Source organism: Girardinichthys multiradiatus, chromosome 15, assembly GCF_021462225.1.
Source record: "Girardinichthys multiradiatus isolate DD_20200921_A chromosome 15, DD_fGirMul_XY1, whole genome shotgun sequence".
Taxonomy (NCBI): Eukaryota; Metazoa; Chordata; class Actinopteri; order Cyprinodontiformes; family Goodeidae; genus Girardinichthys; species Girardinichthys multiradiatus.
This window is the reverse complement of record NC_061808.1, coordinates 13,249,509-13,265,631: the sequence shown is the minus strand read 5'-3', so window position 1 is coordinate 13,265,631 and position 16,123 is coordinate 13,249,509. Positions and strand designations below refer to the sequence as shown.

The 16,123-nt window shown below is 45.8% G+C and overlaps 1 protein-coding gene across 1 annotated transcript; it reads right to left on the bottom strand.

Moving 5' to 3' along the window:
• Window positions 1–9,976: 9,976 nt before the first annotated feature.
• On the bottom strand, window positions 9,977–12,273 carry LOC124882257 (potassium voltage-gated channel subfamily F member 1-like). The gene has a single exon (XM_047388523.1). It carries the CDS (start codon window positions 11,867–11,869, stop codon window positions 10,370–10,372), a length of 1,500 nt encoding a protein of 499 aa, XP_047244479.1. The 5' UTR covers window positions 11,870–12,273; the 3' UTR covers window positions 9,977–10,369.
• Between the last annotated feature and the right edge of the window lie 3,850 nt (window positions 12,274–16,123).

Below are 16,123 nucleotides of genomic sequence, written 5' to 3'. Positions count from 1 at the left end.
TTCATGGCCATAGGTGAGGGTAGGAATGAAGACCGACCGGTAAATCGAGAGCTTCGCTTTTCGGCTCAGCTCTCTCTTCACCACAACGGACCGGCACAGCGCCCCCATTACTGTGGCAGCTGCACTGATCCGTCTGTTGATCTCCCGCTCCATTCTTCCCTCACTCGTAAACAAGACCCCGAGATACTTAAACTCCACTTGAGGCAGGAACTCCCCTCCAACCTGCAGAGGACATGCCACCCTTTTCCGGTCGAGAACCATGGCCTCGAACTTGGAGGAGCTGATCTTCATCCCAGCCGCTTCACACTCGGCTGCGAACCACCCCAGTGCATGCTGTAGGTCTTGGCTAGATGGGGCCAGCAGGACCACGTCATCTGCAAAAAGAAGAGACAAAATCCTCTGGTCCCCAAACCAGACCCCCTCCGGCCCTTGGCTGCGCCTAGAAATCCTGTCCATAAAAGTTATGAACAGGACCGGTGACAAAGGGCAGGCCTGCCGGAGTCCAACATGCACCGGGAACAGGTCCGACTTAGTGCCGGCAATGCGAACCAAACTCCTGTTCTGCTTGTACAGAGACCGGATGGCCCGTAGTAAAGGGCCCCCGATTCCATACTCCTGGAGCACCCCCCACAGGGCATCACGAGGGACACAGTCGAATGCTTTCTCCAGGTCCACAAAACACATGTAGACCGGTTGGGCAAACTCCCATGAACCCTTGAGTACCCTGTAGAGTCTATAGAACTGGTCCAGTGTTCCAAGGCCAGGACGAAAACCACACTGCTCCTCCTGAAGCCGGGGTTTGACTATCGGCCAGACTCTCCTCTCCAATACCCTGGCGTAGGCCTTACCAGGGAGGCTGAGGAGTGTGATCCCCTGTAGTTGGAACACACCCTCCGGTCACCCTTCTTATGAAGGGGGACCACCACCCTAGTCTGCCAATCCAAAGGCACTGTCCCCGTCCGCCACACAATGTTGAAGAGGCGTGTCAACCATGACAGCCCCACAACATCCAAAGACTTGAGGTACTCAGGGCGGATCTCATCCAACCCCGAAGCCTTGCCACCGCGGAGCTTTTTAACCACCTCGGTGACTTCAGCCTGGGTGATGAAAGAATCCAACCCCAAGTCCCCAGCCTCTGTTTCCACCAGGGAATGCGTGATAGCAGGATTGAGGAGATCCTCGAAGTATTCCTTCCACCGCCCGATAATGTCCCCAGTCGAGGTCAGCAGCTCCCCACCCCCACTGTAAACAGTGTTGGCGAAGCACTGCTTCCCCCTCCTGAGGCGCCGGACGGTTTGCCAGAATCGCTTCGGGGCCAACCGGTAGTCCTTCTCCATGGCCTCACCGAACTCCTCCCAGGTCTGTGTTTTTGCCTCTGCCACCGCCCGGGCTGCGGCACGCTTGGCCCCACGGTACCCGTCAGCCGCCTCAGGAGTCCCACAAGCCAACCACAGCCGATAGGACTCCTTCCTCAGCTTGACAGCGTCCCTTACTGCCGGTGTCCACCACCGGGTTCGGGGATTGCCGCCGCGACAGGCACCGCAGACCTTATGGCCGCAGCTACGGGCGGCAGCATCTACAATAGATGCGGAGAACATGGCCCACTCGGACTCTATGTCTCCAACATCCCTCGGAATCTGGTCAAAATTCTCCAGGAGGTGAGAGTTGAATACATCCCTGGCCAAGGGGTCCGCCAGACGTTCCCAGCAGACCCTCACTATGCGCTTGGGCCTGCCAAGTCTGTCCGGCTTTCTCCTCCCCCAACAGATCCAACTCACCACCAGGTGGTGATCAGTGGACAACTCAGCCCCTCTCTTCACCCGAGTGTCAAAAACATGCGGCCAAAGGTCTGATGATATGACAACAAAGTCGATCATTGACCTCCTGCCTAGGGTATCCTGGTGCCAAGTGCACTGATGGACAACCTTATGTTTGAACATGGTGTTCATTATGGACAATCCGTGACTAGCACAGAAGTCCAATAACAAAACACCGCTCGGATTCAGATCGGGGAGGCCATTCCTCCCGATCACGCTTCTCCAGTTGTCACTGTCGTTTCCCACGTGGGCGTTGAAGTCGCCCAGCAGAATAATGGAGTTCCCGGGAGGGGCACTACCCAGCACCCCCAACAGGGACGCCAAGAAGGCCGGGTACTCCGCACTACCACTCGGCCCGTAGGCTGAAATGATAGTCAGAGACCTCTCCCCAACCCAAAGGCGCAGGGATGCAACCCTCTCATCCACTGGGCTAAACCCCAACACTAGACGGCTGAGCTGGGGGGCAACAAGCAAACCCACCCCAGCCTGCCACCTCTACCCGTGGGCCAATCCAGAGTAGAAGAGAGTCCAGCCCCTCTCGAGGAGATGGGTTACAGAGCCCACGCTGTGCGTGGAGGCGAGCCCAACTATTTCTAGTCGATATCTCTCGACCTCCCGCACAAGCTCAGGCTCCTTCCCCCCCAGCGAGGTGACATTCCACGTCCCTAGAGCCAGCCTAAGCATCCGGGGATCGGGCCGTCGAGGTCTCCACCTTCGTCTGCCGCCCAATCCTCTTTGCACCGGTCCCTCACGGTTCCCCCTGCAGGTGGTGGGCCCACTGGGGGATGGTCTCGCGTCTCTCGCTCGGGCTTGGCCCGGCCGGGTCCTACGAGGAGCAACCCGGCCACCAGGCACTCTCCGACAAGTCCCGACCCCAGGCCTGGCTCCAGGGTGGGACCCCGGCTCCGCCGTACCGGGCGACGTCACGTGCCTCGATTTCTGCAGATAACCTGCTAGCACCAAGATAGCTGAGTTCAACACAAACAAAACCAAACTTCATAAAATGAAAAACGTTTAGATCATTTCATCCTAAATATCCCTCTATTACTCTGCCCAAACACCTAACCTCGTATGAACCATGCTGAGGAGTTGTCCGGGTGACGACGAAGTTTGAAGAAAGCTCCGTGAACAAGGGTTAGCTTCCAGCTAACCTCCGTAGCTGTGGATGAAAGACGGCTCGTTCTGTCCGCCAACCAACTGCACATTACCATAACCACAGTGATGCGGGGCCGTTGTCCTTCCTTCAGACAGGAAGTGCTTGTAGAGACCGCGTCTCTGCAGGGAATTCTCTCGAACACAGTTTGCTTCTGCATGCCTCAGAGAGAAAGTAAAGCAATGCTTATACCTTAATTTCCCCTTTTTATGAATGTATACCGGATTCTTTCAACAGTAATTCATCAGTACTTGTGCATATGATCACGTGATCTTATGACACCCTTGGATCCAGTTTGAAAAGTTTATGTCTGTTTGCCAGCAAAGAGACATTAGCGCACTGTGCCTCCCCTATCCCGATGATCACCGGCATGGAAGAGAAAGGACCATTGGAAAGGTGGGGGTTTTATACGGGCAGTGGCATCATGGGAAGTCCGCTGTTACCCCCTTCCCATTCTGAAGTTGTGCTGGAAGTCGGTTAAATGTAATTTATTTTGAAAGTACCAGAAAAGTTTGTACCGGAGTTTTCATGTTGAAATCCATGGCTGTGGTCCCAACAACTGCTTGATATTTGTCATAGGTTGTCTTTGGTTGAGGGAGCACTCAATATGCTGTCGGTGCATCTCCCACTCTGATCAACCACAGACCATCGGTTCAAGCTGACAGCCAGAGATTTTCTTCCATGACAGACTTTTTGCCAAGTCTGAAGCCGAGACAAAGACTGAGCATTTTGGCAACAGACACTCAAATGTGTTTTGTGTGAAGCAAAGGACAAATCTGTGGGAAAGCGCTTAATGCCTACTGTTAAGTATTAAACTGTGCTACTGTGGGCCTTCGGAATGTTGTTAATCACAAGGCATAATTTACTCCTTGAAACACCAGGACATTTCAAATGTTTGCTCCAACCCTGTGAAGTTTGACAGGGGAAGAAGAACAAGTTATTTCTATAAAAATGAAATATATTAAAGTAATTTAAAAAATAATTATTTTGAGGCCTCATACACATTTTTAATAAAGGTGCCAGCAATGATTTGAGTCTCAGGTCTCCTCTACTGCTAGTTTTTAGTTTGAGAATCTCTCTTTCACAGCACCTGTTTTTAAAAGGAAAAACAGTTGTTGGTTGTCAAGTTTTTTTTGTTTTTTTTGTTTTGGTGAGCGGATAATGAGTATTTTTTTCTGTTGTAGCTTATCTTAAACACCCACAGAATGCAACAAATGAGCAACATGTGGGTGTTAAAAACTTGTGAATAGCTGGCAGATCACGGCAGGTCAATGTAGAGCACAGCACACGTGACTGCAAGTGTAAAGACGAAAAGGGGCTAGATTTGCATGAGTGCAATCATTTGTCTGCTCATGTGGGTATGCGGTGGACAGGAGAGATGTGACATTTGGACACGCATGCTTTTGTATATCTAAATTTGAACTTGACGGTGCACGTGTGTTTTTGCATGTGCATCTGCTGTGAGGGGTGCATTGTGCTGTTACACAATGCATGCTTTTCACATTACTGCCTTCACCTGTCAGCACCAACAAAGGCCCTCTTCTTGGGCTTTGACATGTGTGAATCTGCTGCTGGCCAGAGGAGATAGCTGTAGTGCACAGGATGTGAGTGGGTGGACAGTCTGTACAGTCCCCTTGCCTCCTGACCACCTTCATGTTCTCGTTTCAGGCTGCACAACGCAAGACTTGGAGCTTTATGAGAACATGACTGAAGAGGTGGTGGAGGAGTCTCTCTATTCCAAACTGACATGTTGTAAAAGTGACAAATGCACAAACCTTGTCAGTAAGGGAGCCTCAGTGTCCTATATTTAATATTCGTTAAATATGTTAAATTAATTAATTTTTTCAAATTAAGATATGTGTGCATGACATTCTATCTTTTTAATAGACTGAATGTTGGCAGTGATTTCCCTTAACTAAGTTGGCAAAAATGTTTACTTTCAAGTAATACATTTCAGAAAACAATATTGATCGATGCATATAACACCTAAATCATGAGTGGGTAGAGAAATCAAGAAGACTGAGAGAAATCCAAGAAGTCCAGTCAGGAAGTGAAACATCCATCCATTCATTTTCTGTACTCACTTCATCCATACCGGGTCATGGGGGAGCTGGCACTCATCTTTAGCGGTATACGAGCAACAGGCGGACAGGTTGCCGGTCCGTCACAGGGCAACACAGAGACACACAGGACAAACAACCATATACACACCCACATACACCTCACGGCAATTTAGAGAGATCAATTATTAGTCATGTTTTTGAACTGTGGGAGGTAGCCGGAGTACCCAGAGAGAACCCACACATGCACAGGGAGACTCCAGGCTGAGATTCAAACCCAAGACCTTCTCAGTGCAAGGCAGTAGTGATCCAACTGCACCACCATGCAGCCAAGTAGTGGAATATATTGTATATAAATGAAAAATCTTTTTTAGTTCTAATAGTTGCTTTTATGTGCAACCCTTTTTGGGTGTGTGTTCATTAAAAAATGTGCAAATGAGATAAAGGTTGGGGACATATGCTTTCATGCATAAATGTTATTCTTTTACTACCTGCTTTTTGACGTACCACAGCTTCTATCATGGAGCCTGCAGCACATTTGTTTATTTTATGACTAGTGTGTTACATTTTCTTATTGAATTACAATACAAAGTTAATTTACTCAAATGGGTTTTATGTGGTCTTATCAGGTAATCTTTTAATTGATGCCATTTTCTGGTTACTGTTTTTAATTTTTTACATTTTGATACCTAATTAAAATGTTCTGAGAATGCAAAAATGCTTAATCAGCACATATTCCTAAATATATATTCAATTGTTCTTTAATAAGTTTGCATCCACTCATTAGTCTTCCTGGCTTAGTTGACAATCAGGCCTTTTAATGTTAATAATGCCCTCATTATTTGCATCTCTACCACATGGCGAAAACCAACATAATTTCTGTGCAAAGATTGTGCATTTAATGACGTAAATGTCACAGAAAGCGGTACAAAGTTGCACTTTGGTCTTTGCATGAATAGTGCTGTGACATGTCGGGCTTTAAAGTACCCCCACTGTGCAAGCTAATTGTTAAAGCGACTGTTCTATTTGTGCAGCAAATTCAATGTCATTCAGACTTGTCAGTGTAGGAGTTGATGCATTTCAAAAGTGTGAAAAATTCACTTTTAAAAATGGCACTTATCAGGACAATTTAGAAACCTGAGGCGTAAAGAAAAAACTGCTGCATTTAAGTTTAATCACCATAAAATACATTTTTCAGTCATTTCTTTTTTACTTATTTTGCTAAAGCATATTCAGGTGTTCCTTTTAGATTTGTTCAACCTCCCAATTGTTGCTTCTTTCATCCATGAACTTCAATTGCACATCAGGAGAAAGGTGACAGCTGCTGCAGAACGGGAACGAGCCCTGCAGAAAGAGGAACATTCCCAGGTCCCATATTCTACTTATTCTACTTAACAAAATAACAGACAAATGACACCACTGCTGCCAAAACCACTGTGCATTTTTTTTATCTGATATTAGCCCACATTGACACAGAAACAGAAATAACACTGATGCAGATCATGGATAACAAACAGAGATGAAGAGCCCTCAAGGGTTTGCATCTCCAAATCCATGGTTCCAGCAACTTGAGTAAAATGTACAAAATTATATCACAAGTTTACAGCACATGCTGCTTTTTGTTATGTTTCTACACTTATCATGAATCTATCTGACATTTTTTATTTTCTCTTGAACAAGCTGCCTCACAGAAAAAAGGCTACAGAGCAATCTACAGTCTATGTGAAATTTGGTTGTATGGGGGCTTTTCATCACAACCAAAATGTGTATGTGAGTCTCATGCATTTTGCTCAGGCTGGATGCGTGGTATGGGTGGGTGTGGGCTCACAATATGCTTTTTGCATGGGGCCAACTTGAGTTTAGTAGATAAACCTAATTTAAAGCCAGTTTGGCACCCTAAACATGTTGTCACAGGGTCTCAATGGGTAATAAATAAATAAGTTCAAAATAGATGAGACATCTAGAACCCATATGGCTACAACTCTGTACTCCCATGTGGAGCCCATTTTCGTCCTCTTTTCTACCAATACTGATCCCTTATATAAATGTTAGCATACATAAGATGACTAAAAGAGGAAAACTGACTATTCAAGCAGAACGACGCAGCAAACATAAATCCACTGCTACACTATATTGCCAAAAGTATTCGCTCATCCATCCAAATATCACAAAGTTCAAGGCAAAGTGTCAGATGCACTTCTCCATCTGGCAATTTGATGGATGAGTCTGGGTTTGGCAGTTGCCAGGAAAACGGTACTTGTCTGGCTGTTATATGGCAAGTGTGGCACATTTGGCAGAGGGGGGATTATGCTGTGGGGTTGTTTTTCAGGAGCTGGGCTTGGCCCCTTAGTTCCAGTGAAAGGAACTCTGAATGATTCAGCATACCAAGAGATTTTAGACAGTTCCATGCTCCCTACTTTGTGGGAACAGTTCAGAGAGAACCTCTTCATCTTTAAACATGACTGTGCACCAGTGCACAAAGCAATGTCCATAAGGACATGGATGAGAGAGTTTGGTCTGGATGAGCTTGACTGACCTGCACAGAGTCCTGACCTCGACCCGATAGTACACATTTGGGATGAATTAGAGCAGAGACTGAGAGCCAGGCCTTCTCATCCATCATTACTCATTGACCTCACAAATGTGATTCTGGAAGAATGGTCAAAAATTCCCACAAACATGCTCCTAAACCTTGTGGACAGCCTTCCCATAAGAGTTGAAGCTGTTATAGCTGCAAAGGGTGGACCAATGTCTTATTAAACTCTACAGATTAAGAATGGGATGTCACTTAAGTTCATATGTGAGTCAAGGCAGGTGAGCGAATACTTTTGGCAATGTCGTGTATTTGTCGAGAAATTGATATGGGCAAATAACATGGGGTCATTATGAAACCCACAAACAATCTCACCTGAGGCCATTTTCAACCCCACATCCTACGTACTATGTACTGTTAGCTTTAATAAGATGTCTAAATGGGGATATGTGGCTGTTCAAACAGAACCCCTCCACAAACAGGCACTAACTGCAAAACGATGAAGTACAGATATAGTCAAATTGCCTTTTCACAGTGAACCAACTGCAACTGAGCAAGAAGTTCCCCATTTCCAACCCATATGTAAATATTAGTTGGGGTAAAATGAATTTTTATAGGGAAAACTGGCTTTTCAAACAGAACCCCTCAGGAAACATTGATTCACTTTCAAAAAGGCAAAGTATCAATATAAGCAAAAAACATGGGGCGATTATGTAATCTGCAGCAAAACCCATCTGGGGGTCATTTTAAGCCTATTTCCTACCCTTATGGGCCCTATACGTAAATGTTGACTGATAACATACCAGCAAGGAAAAAACTGTTTGTTCAAAGAGGACCACCGAGCAAAAATAGATTCACTATAAAAAGGCAACAAACAGATTCCAAGTTCCTACACCTTAGATAGATGTAAATCTTGGCCGCCTAGATATAGAAAACTGGCTGTTTAAACAGAACCCATCAGTTTAAAATGACATTCAGAGCAAGTACTAGTGTAATCAGTTTACATGGGGCCTTAACATAACCTGCAGACAAACCCATACTGGGACCACATTGTAAAGTCATTTTCTACCTTCATGGGCCCTATATACACTGCTCAAAAAAATAAAGGGAACACTTAAACAACACAATATAACTCCAAGTAAATAAAATTTCTGTGAAATCAAACTGTCCACTTAGGAAGCAACACTGATTGACAATCAGTTTCACATGTTGTTGTGCAAATGGAAAAGACAACAGGGGGAAATCTTTGGCGATTAGCAAGACACACTCAATAAAGGAGTGGTTCTGCAGGTGGGGACCACAGACCACTTCTTAGTACCTATGCTTTCTGGCTGATGTTTTGGTCACTTTTGAATGTCGGTGGTGCTTTCACACTGGTGGTAGCATGAGACGGACTCTACAACCCACACAAGTGGCTCAGGTAGTGCAGCTCATCCAGGATGGCACATCAATAAGAGCTGTGGCAAGAAGGTTTGCTGTGTCTGTCAGCGTAGTGTCCAGAGCCTGGAGGCGCTACCAGGAGACAGGCCAGTACACCAGGAGACGTGGAGGAGGCCATAGGAGGGCAACAACCCAGCAGCAGGACCGCTACCTCCACCTTTGTGCAAGGAGGAACAGGAGGAGCGCTGCCAGAGCCCTGCAAAATGACCTCCAGAGAACACCGGGATTGGCAAATTTGCCACTGACACCCTGTGGTCTTCACAGATGAAAGCAGGTTCACACTGAGCACATGTGACAGACATGACAGAGTCTGGAGACACCGTGGAGAGCGATCTTCTGCCTGCAACATCCTTCAGCATGACCGGTTTGGCAGTGGGTCAGTAATGGTGTGGGGTGGCATTTCTTTGGAGGGCCGCACAGCCCTCCATGTGCTCGCCAGAGGTAGCCTGACTGCCATTAGGTACTGAGATGAGATCCTCAGACCCCTTGTGAGACCATATGCTGGTGCGGTTGGCCCTGGGTTCCTCCTAATGCAGGACAATGCTAGACCTCATGTGGCTGGAGTGTGTCAGCAGGTCCTGCAAGATGAAGACACTGAAGCTATGGACTGGCCCGCCCGTTACCCAGACCTGGATCCGATTGAGCACATCTGGGACATCATGTCTCGCTCCATCCACCAACGTCAGGTTGCACCACAGACTGTCCAGCAGTTGGAGGATGCTTTAGTCCAGGTCTGGGAGGAGATCCCTCAGGAGACCATCAGGAGCATGCCCAGGCGTTGTAGGGAGGTCATACAGACACATGGAGGCCACACACAATACTGAGCCTCATTTTGACTTGTTTTAAGGACATTACATCAAAGTTGAATCAGCCTGTAGTGTGTTTTTCCACTTTAATTTTGTGTGTGACTCCAAATCCAGGCCTCCATTGGTTAATAAATTTGATTTCCATTGATGATTTTTATGTGATTTTGTTGTCAGCACATTCAACTTTGTACAGAACAAAGTATTCAATGAGAATATTTCATCTATTCAGATCTAGGATGTGTTATTTGAGTGTTCCCTTTATTTTTTTGAGCAGTGTATAAACATTGGCTGAAAAAGGATGCCTACATGGGGAAAACTGGCTGTTCAAGTGAAAACCATAGTCAAACATGGCTTCACTGTAAAAAGTCAAGGTTTATCAAGTCCAAAGTTAATACATTTTTCCATTTAATCTTCTTTAGGGCGGGGATATTCTCAAATTCTGATCCCATCTTCCACACATATTTAGCAGTTCAAAACTGAATAAATAATTTGATCGTGTTTATCTTCTGGATATTTTTTTTTTTTTTTTTTTATCAGAAGAGACAAGTTTTTTTCCAAGTTTATGAGATGAAATATTCTGAAGCCTCTGCTGTGCTCTCAAAGCTGGTCTCCATGCTCGGGGTCTGCATACTGGACCCTCCCCTGGGGTCCTTCAGTAGAGGTAAATATGTCTCGCTGTGACAGGAGCTCACGGAGGAGTCCCAAACCCCAGCACTGCAAACGTGTTCATGGTGCTCAGGTGCAGCCCTTAGTTCGCCTTCACTGGAGCGCAGCGCCATCAATTCAATCTCATGCTTGGCTGCAGTTTCCAGGACTTGTTGCTTGTTGTAAAACAGCACAAAGTTGTTAATGATGGGGTGTATGGGCAGCGCTATGGCGATGACCCCGCACAGAAAACTGATGGCCGCGTTACACCGACCTAAAGTGGTCTTAGGGTACACGTCCCCGTACCCCACAGTGGTCATGGTGATCACAGCCCACCAGAACGACTGCGGTATGCTGGTAAACAGCGTGTCCGGGTGGTTCTGCTCCATGGTGTAGCCCAGTGCTGAGAAAAGGAAGACCCCCACCCCCATGTACATGAGGAGCAGTCCGAGCTCTTTCAGGCTGCTCTTAAGCGCAGATGTGAGCGTCTGGAGTCCGGAGGAATGGCGCGCCAGCTTGAAAATGCGCGCAATGCGCATTATGCGCAACGCCTGCACCGCCTGCTGCACGTTGGCCAGCTCCATTACGCCCGCGCCAAAGGAGGTAAGAATCAGCACCACAAAGAAAGGCGTGATAGCCATGAAGTCGATGATGTTCATAAAGGACAGGGCGAATTTGATCTTGTTTGGAGAGGAGATCAGACGTAGCAGATATTCGATGGTGAACCAGCCGATGCACACCGTCTCGATGACCTCCAGAGTGGGGTGCTCAGTGAGGTTCCCCTCTGAGTCTTCTACCTGAAGCTCGGGGATTGTCCCGACGCACATCACCACGGAGGAGATGAGGATGAAGATAAAGGAAAGTATTGCGATGACGTGTGCAGGCACTGAGGATTCCGGCTTCTCCATCAGCCTCCAGAGGGACGTCTGGAAGCGCTGGCATGCTCCTGCAGACGGGTCTCCCTCTCTGTCTACCAGGATAGTTCTCACTTTCTCTGCGATCTCTGCAAGTTCATCCTGGACCTCTTTAAGGTGGCTTTTACAGCATTCGTCAAGAAAATCAGCGCCGATTTTCCAAAAGTCCATTTCCTTCATGAAACAAATCGGGCAAATACCCCTTTTCATGTGTATCTCGCCGTAATAATACACCTCAACTATACACTTAAATGCTTCTGGGTCTCTGTCAAAATAAAATTCCGCAGTGTCTGGGTCATAATCGTCACACAATGAGGATATCTCTTCATGAGACTTCAGAGAACAGTCCACCAGCTCTGCCAGCCGAGTCTCCGGGTAACGATTCAACACGTCTCCATATAACACCTGTTTCACTCCGCCGATGTTCACCACGATCTCCGCCACTTCACTCGCTTCAGAGCCGTTGCAGTCCGCGTACCGAGTCCTCTGGATTCCCCACATTATTCCAAAGATCCTCCGCTCCAAAATTGTGAATGCGTTTTCCACAGAAATGTCACCAGCCGCACTGGGAAGCTGTCTGTAACCGCTACAATCCTTTATATGTTTATACTTTCGTCATAAAATAAAAAATCTGTTTTCTTAGACGTGACTGCAGCATGAAGTCCTCGCAGTTCCACGCAGCCTTGTTTGGCAGCGAACAGTGCGCCTGTGCACGCTGAAAAAGTTGGCATTAAAGTGCGCCTGTTGCCAAGTTAGAACTATTAAAACTCAACTTCCGGCGGCTGAAATTTCAAAATAAGACACTCAAACTTTAAGAAGGGTTGGTTTGTAGGTTCATACTTTACTTACACAGGCGTGGATTACAGTGGGAGTCAGTATCCGTCAATTAAGAAAAAAATGCACATTTTGTCACATTTATAATACGTACGAGGTACAATGCCATAATTATTAGATTCAATGTTATAAATCTGAGATACGAAGTAATAATTTGGACTTCCAAAGTTGAATTTCCACTGAAATCAAGGTTTTTTGGTTCATCTGACCAGCCACTGTGTGCACAGCAGTAAGGTGAATAATTATAAACCACCTGAAACAGAATCAAAATGTCACACTGCAGTTATAATTTTATATGATTGAGAGATTGAAAGTCTTAATAATGACATTTAAAGTCCATCCATCCATTTTCTATATCCACTTCTTCCATTCAGTGTCGAGGGGAGCTGGTGGTGCCCACCTCCAGCAGTGTAGAGGTGGAATGCAGGTTGCCAGTCCATAGCAGGGCAACACGGAGACACACAGGACAACAACCATCCACACACCCTTTCATCCCCAGGGACAATTTAGAGAGACCAATTAACCTAACCGTCATTTTTTTTTTGGACTGTGAGAGGAAGCCGGAGTACCCGGAGAGAACCACGCATGCACGGGGAAAAAATGCAAACTCCATGCAGAAAGACCCCCGGCCGGGAGTCAAACCAAGGACCTTTTTGCTGCAAGGTAACAGTGATTCTGGCCACCGTGCGTTAAAGTCGTAATCGTAATTCTGAAAGTCAAAATTCGGACTTTATATTCCAAAATTAGGACTTTTAAAGTAAGAATTCTGACTTTGAATTTTATGCTTATAACTTTGAAAGTCATAATGATAACATTGCATCTCAAAACTATGAATTCCATGCATAACTATGACTTATAATAAAAACGTATAATAATAAAATCAAATGTTTTTTTCAAGTGGTAGAAATAGGTTTAGTTTCCTTTTTAAAAATGTGGCTTTACATACGCATGGCATTAAAATGAATCCAAGCTTGCTGTCTTCAGTAAAAAAGACGCCACCACCTCTATCTGTTGACTGGTAAAATGCTCTTTTTTGCAAAGTAAATAAAGCTACAGTTTGCGCTCAATTACGCGACAATATATCGCGTTTGTTTGTTACCTAAGTCTGATTTCTCAACTTCCGGGGTAATGTAATTGCTGCGTGCTTTGCTGGACGGAGCGCAGTGCAGCCGGGCGCTGCTGGTCGCAGTTCTCGGCGCTTTTGGCGAAATATTTTGAATTACAGGCTTGACGAAATCACAGACAAGAACTGCTCAAGGTTTCCATTACAACATGAGATCTGCTTGTTGAGAATAAATGCTAATAATGCTTTCTCTATCAGCAGAAAATCTGGATGCAGTTTATGTCATCCATATTTGATTCATCATCTTGAAACTCAGACTGAATACTTCTCGGTAATAACTTGGACAGCATACTTATAGTTGAATAAATTTTACAGTATTTTGGCTGCTACATTATCATTTTACACAAATCCAGCTACCCGGAACAAGTCATGTGGCCTAAATGATGATGATGATCTGATATATTTAAAATAAAATAGATATAGAGAGTTTATACGAATTTAATAATAAAAATAGTATAGAATAGTAACTCTCTTAGATTATTTTTTATTTATTTAAACTTGCCCAACTTCAGATTTTATAGATGAAGATGTTTTTTATGGAAGACCGATCCTGACAAAATTAAAAATAAAAGCAGAAATATATAGATTTTGTTTTTCCTTTTCCTTAGACATGCGTTTTCATCAAGAAATGTATATATTTTCCTTTTCCTTTTCCTTACACATGCCTTTGTTCTTTTTACATTTCCTCGTTTCTCTTTTTCCTTTACCTATGCATTTCTCCTTCATTATGCAAATGAGGAGGGCAGCTTTCTTGCTCCAGCTCCTCTACTATTGGTCAATAAACAGGAAAGAGGAGGAGGATACATATGCAGGCCGAAGGTGTGTCCCAATTCAGGGGCTGGATTCTTCCAAGTGCGTACTTGTGGGCTGATTACATCACAGCGCGGCGCGGAAGGTCTGTCAGATGCTGCCGACAAATGTGTCCTTCTTTTGCCCGATTTGAAGGATGCGTTGTGAGTATCCTTCGCGGTCCATCTTTTCCCATGATTCATTGCGGGTCGAAACAGATTGGTCAAGCAGGGGCAGCCATGGCGGACCACAGTGGCAAAAGCTGTGAGTAAACTGTGAAAAATTACACTTTCTGTGACACAAATGAACTTTTAAAATGTTTTTAGTGCGGGAATATAACTGTGTAGACGTGAAAAATCTGCTTGATTTATTTACTCCGACGTGTTCGGAGTTTTCCGATCCCGCCGTAGTAACTGCCAGCTTGCCTCGCCAGCCCTACTGGCAGTGGGGCGAGCTAGACCTGGTAGAGATCTGACCGGACTGTCGGCACTGAGCTCCTGCTGGCAGTCATCACAGTGATGACTGCCAGCATTTATCTATCTATCTATCTATCTATCTATCTATCTATCTATCTATCTATCTATCTATCTATCTATCTATCTATCTATCTATCTATCTATCTATCTATCTATCTATCTATCTATCTATCTATCTATCTATCTATCTATCTATCTATCTATCTATCTATCTATCTATCTATCTATCTATCTATCTATCTATCTATCTATCTATCTATCTATCTATCTATCTATCTATCTATCTATCCTGCTAAAAAACAAAAAGGGAACAAATAACACATCCTAGATCTGAATGAATGAAATATTCTCATTGAATACTTTGTTCTGTACAAAGTTGAATGTGCTGACAACAAAATTGCACAAAAATCATCAATGGAAATCAAATTTATTAACCAATGGAGGCCTGGATTTGGAGTCACACACAAAATTAAAGTGGAAAAACACACTACAGGCTGATCCAACTTTGATGTAATGTCCTTAAAACAAGTCAAAATGAGGCTCAGTATTGTGTGTGGCCTCCACGTGCCTGTATGACCTCCCTGCAACGCCTGGGCATGCTCCTGATGAGACGGCGGATGGTCTCCTGAGGGATCTCCTCCCAGACCTGGACTAAAGCATCCGCCAACTGCTGGACAGACTGTGGTGCAACGTGATGTTGGTGGATGGAGCGAGACATGATGTCCCAGATGTGCTCAATCGGATTCAGGTCAGGGGAACAGGCGGGCCAATCCATAGCTTCAATGTCTTCATCTTGCAGGAACTGCTGACACACTCCAGCCACAAGAGGTCTAGCATTGTCCTGCATTAGGAGGAACCCGGGGCCAACCGCACCAGCATATGGTCTCACAAGGGGTCTGAAGATCTCATCTCGGTACCTAATGGCAGTCAGGCTACCTCTGGCGAGCACATGAAGGGCCATGCGCCCCTCCAAAGAAATGGCACCCCACACCATTAGTGACCCACTGCCAAACCGGTCATGCTGAAGGATGTTGTAGGCAGCAGATCACTCTCCACGGTGTCTCCAGACTCTGTCACGTCTGTCACATGTGCTCAGTGTGAACCTGCTTTCATCTGTGAAGAGCACGGGGCACCAGTGTCAAATTTGCCAATCCTGGTGTTCTCTGGCAAATGCCAAGCGTCCTGCACGGTGTTGGGCTGTGAGCACAACCCCCATTTGTGGACGTCGGGCCCTCATACCATCCTCATGGAGTCAGTTTCTAACCGTTTGTGCAGACACATGCACATTTGTGGCCTGCTGGAGGTCATTTTGCAGGTCTCCGGCAGTGCTCCTTCTGTACCTTCTTGCACAAAGGTGGAGGTAGCGGTCCTGCTGCTGGGTTGTTGCCCTTCTACGGCCTCCTCCACGTCTCCTGGTGTACTGGCCTGTCTCCTGGTAACGCCTCCAGGCTCTGGACACTACGCTGACAGACACAGCAAACCTTCTTGCCACAGCTCGCATTGATGTGCCATCCTGGATGAGCTGCACTACCT

Coding starts and splice junctions, on each gene's coding strand:
- LOC124882257 (XM_047388523.1), bottom strand. CDS start 11,869: ATGTGGGGAATCCAGAGGACTCGGTACGCGGACTGCAACGGCTCTGAA.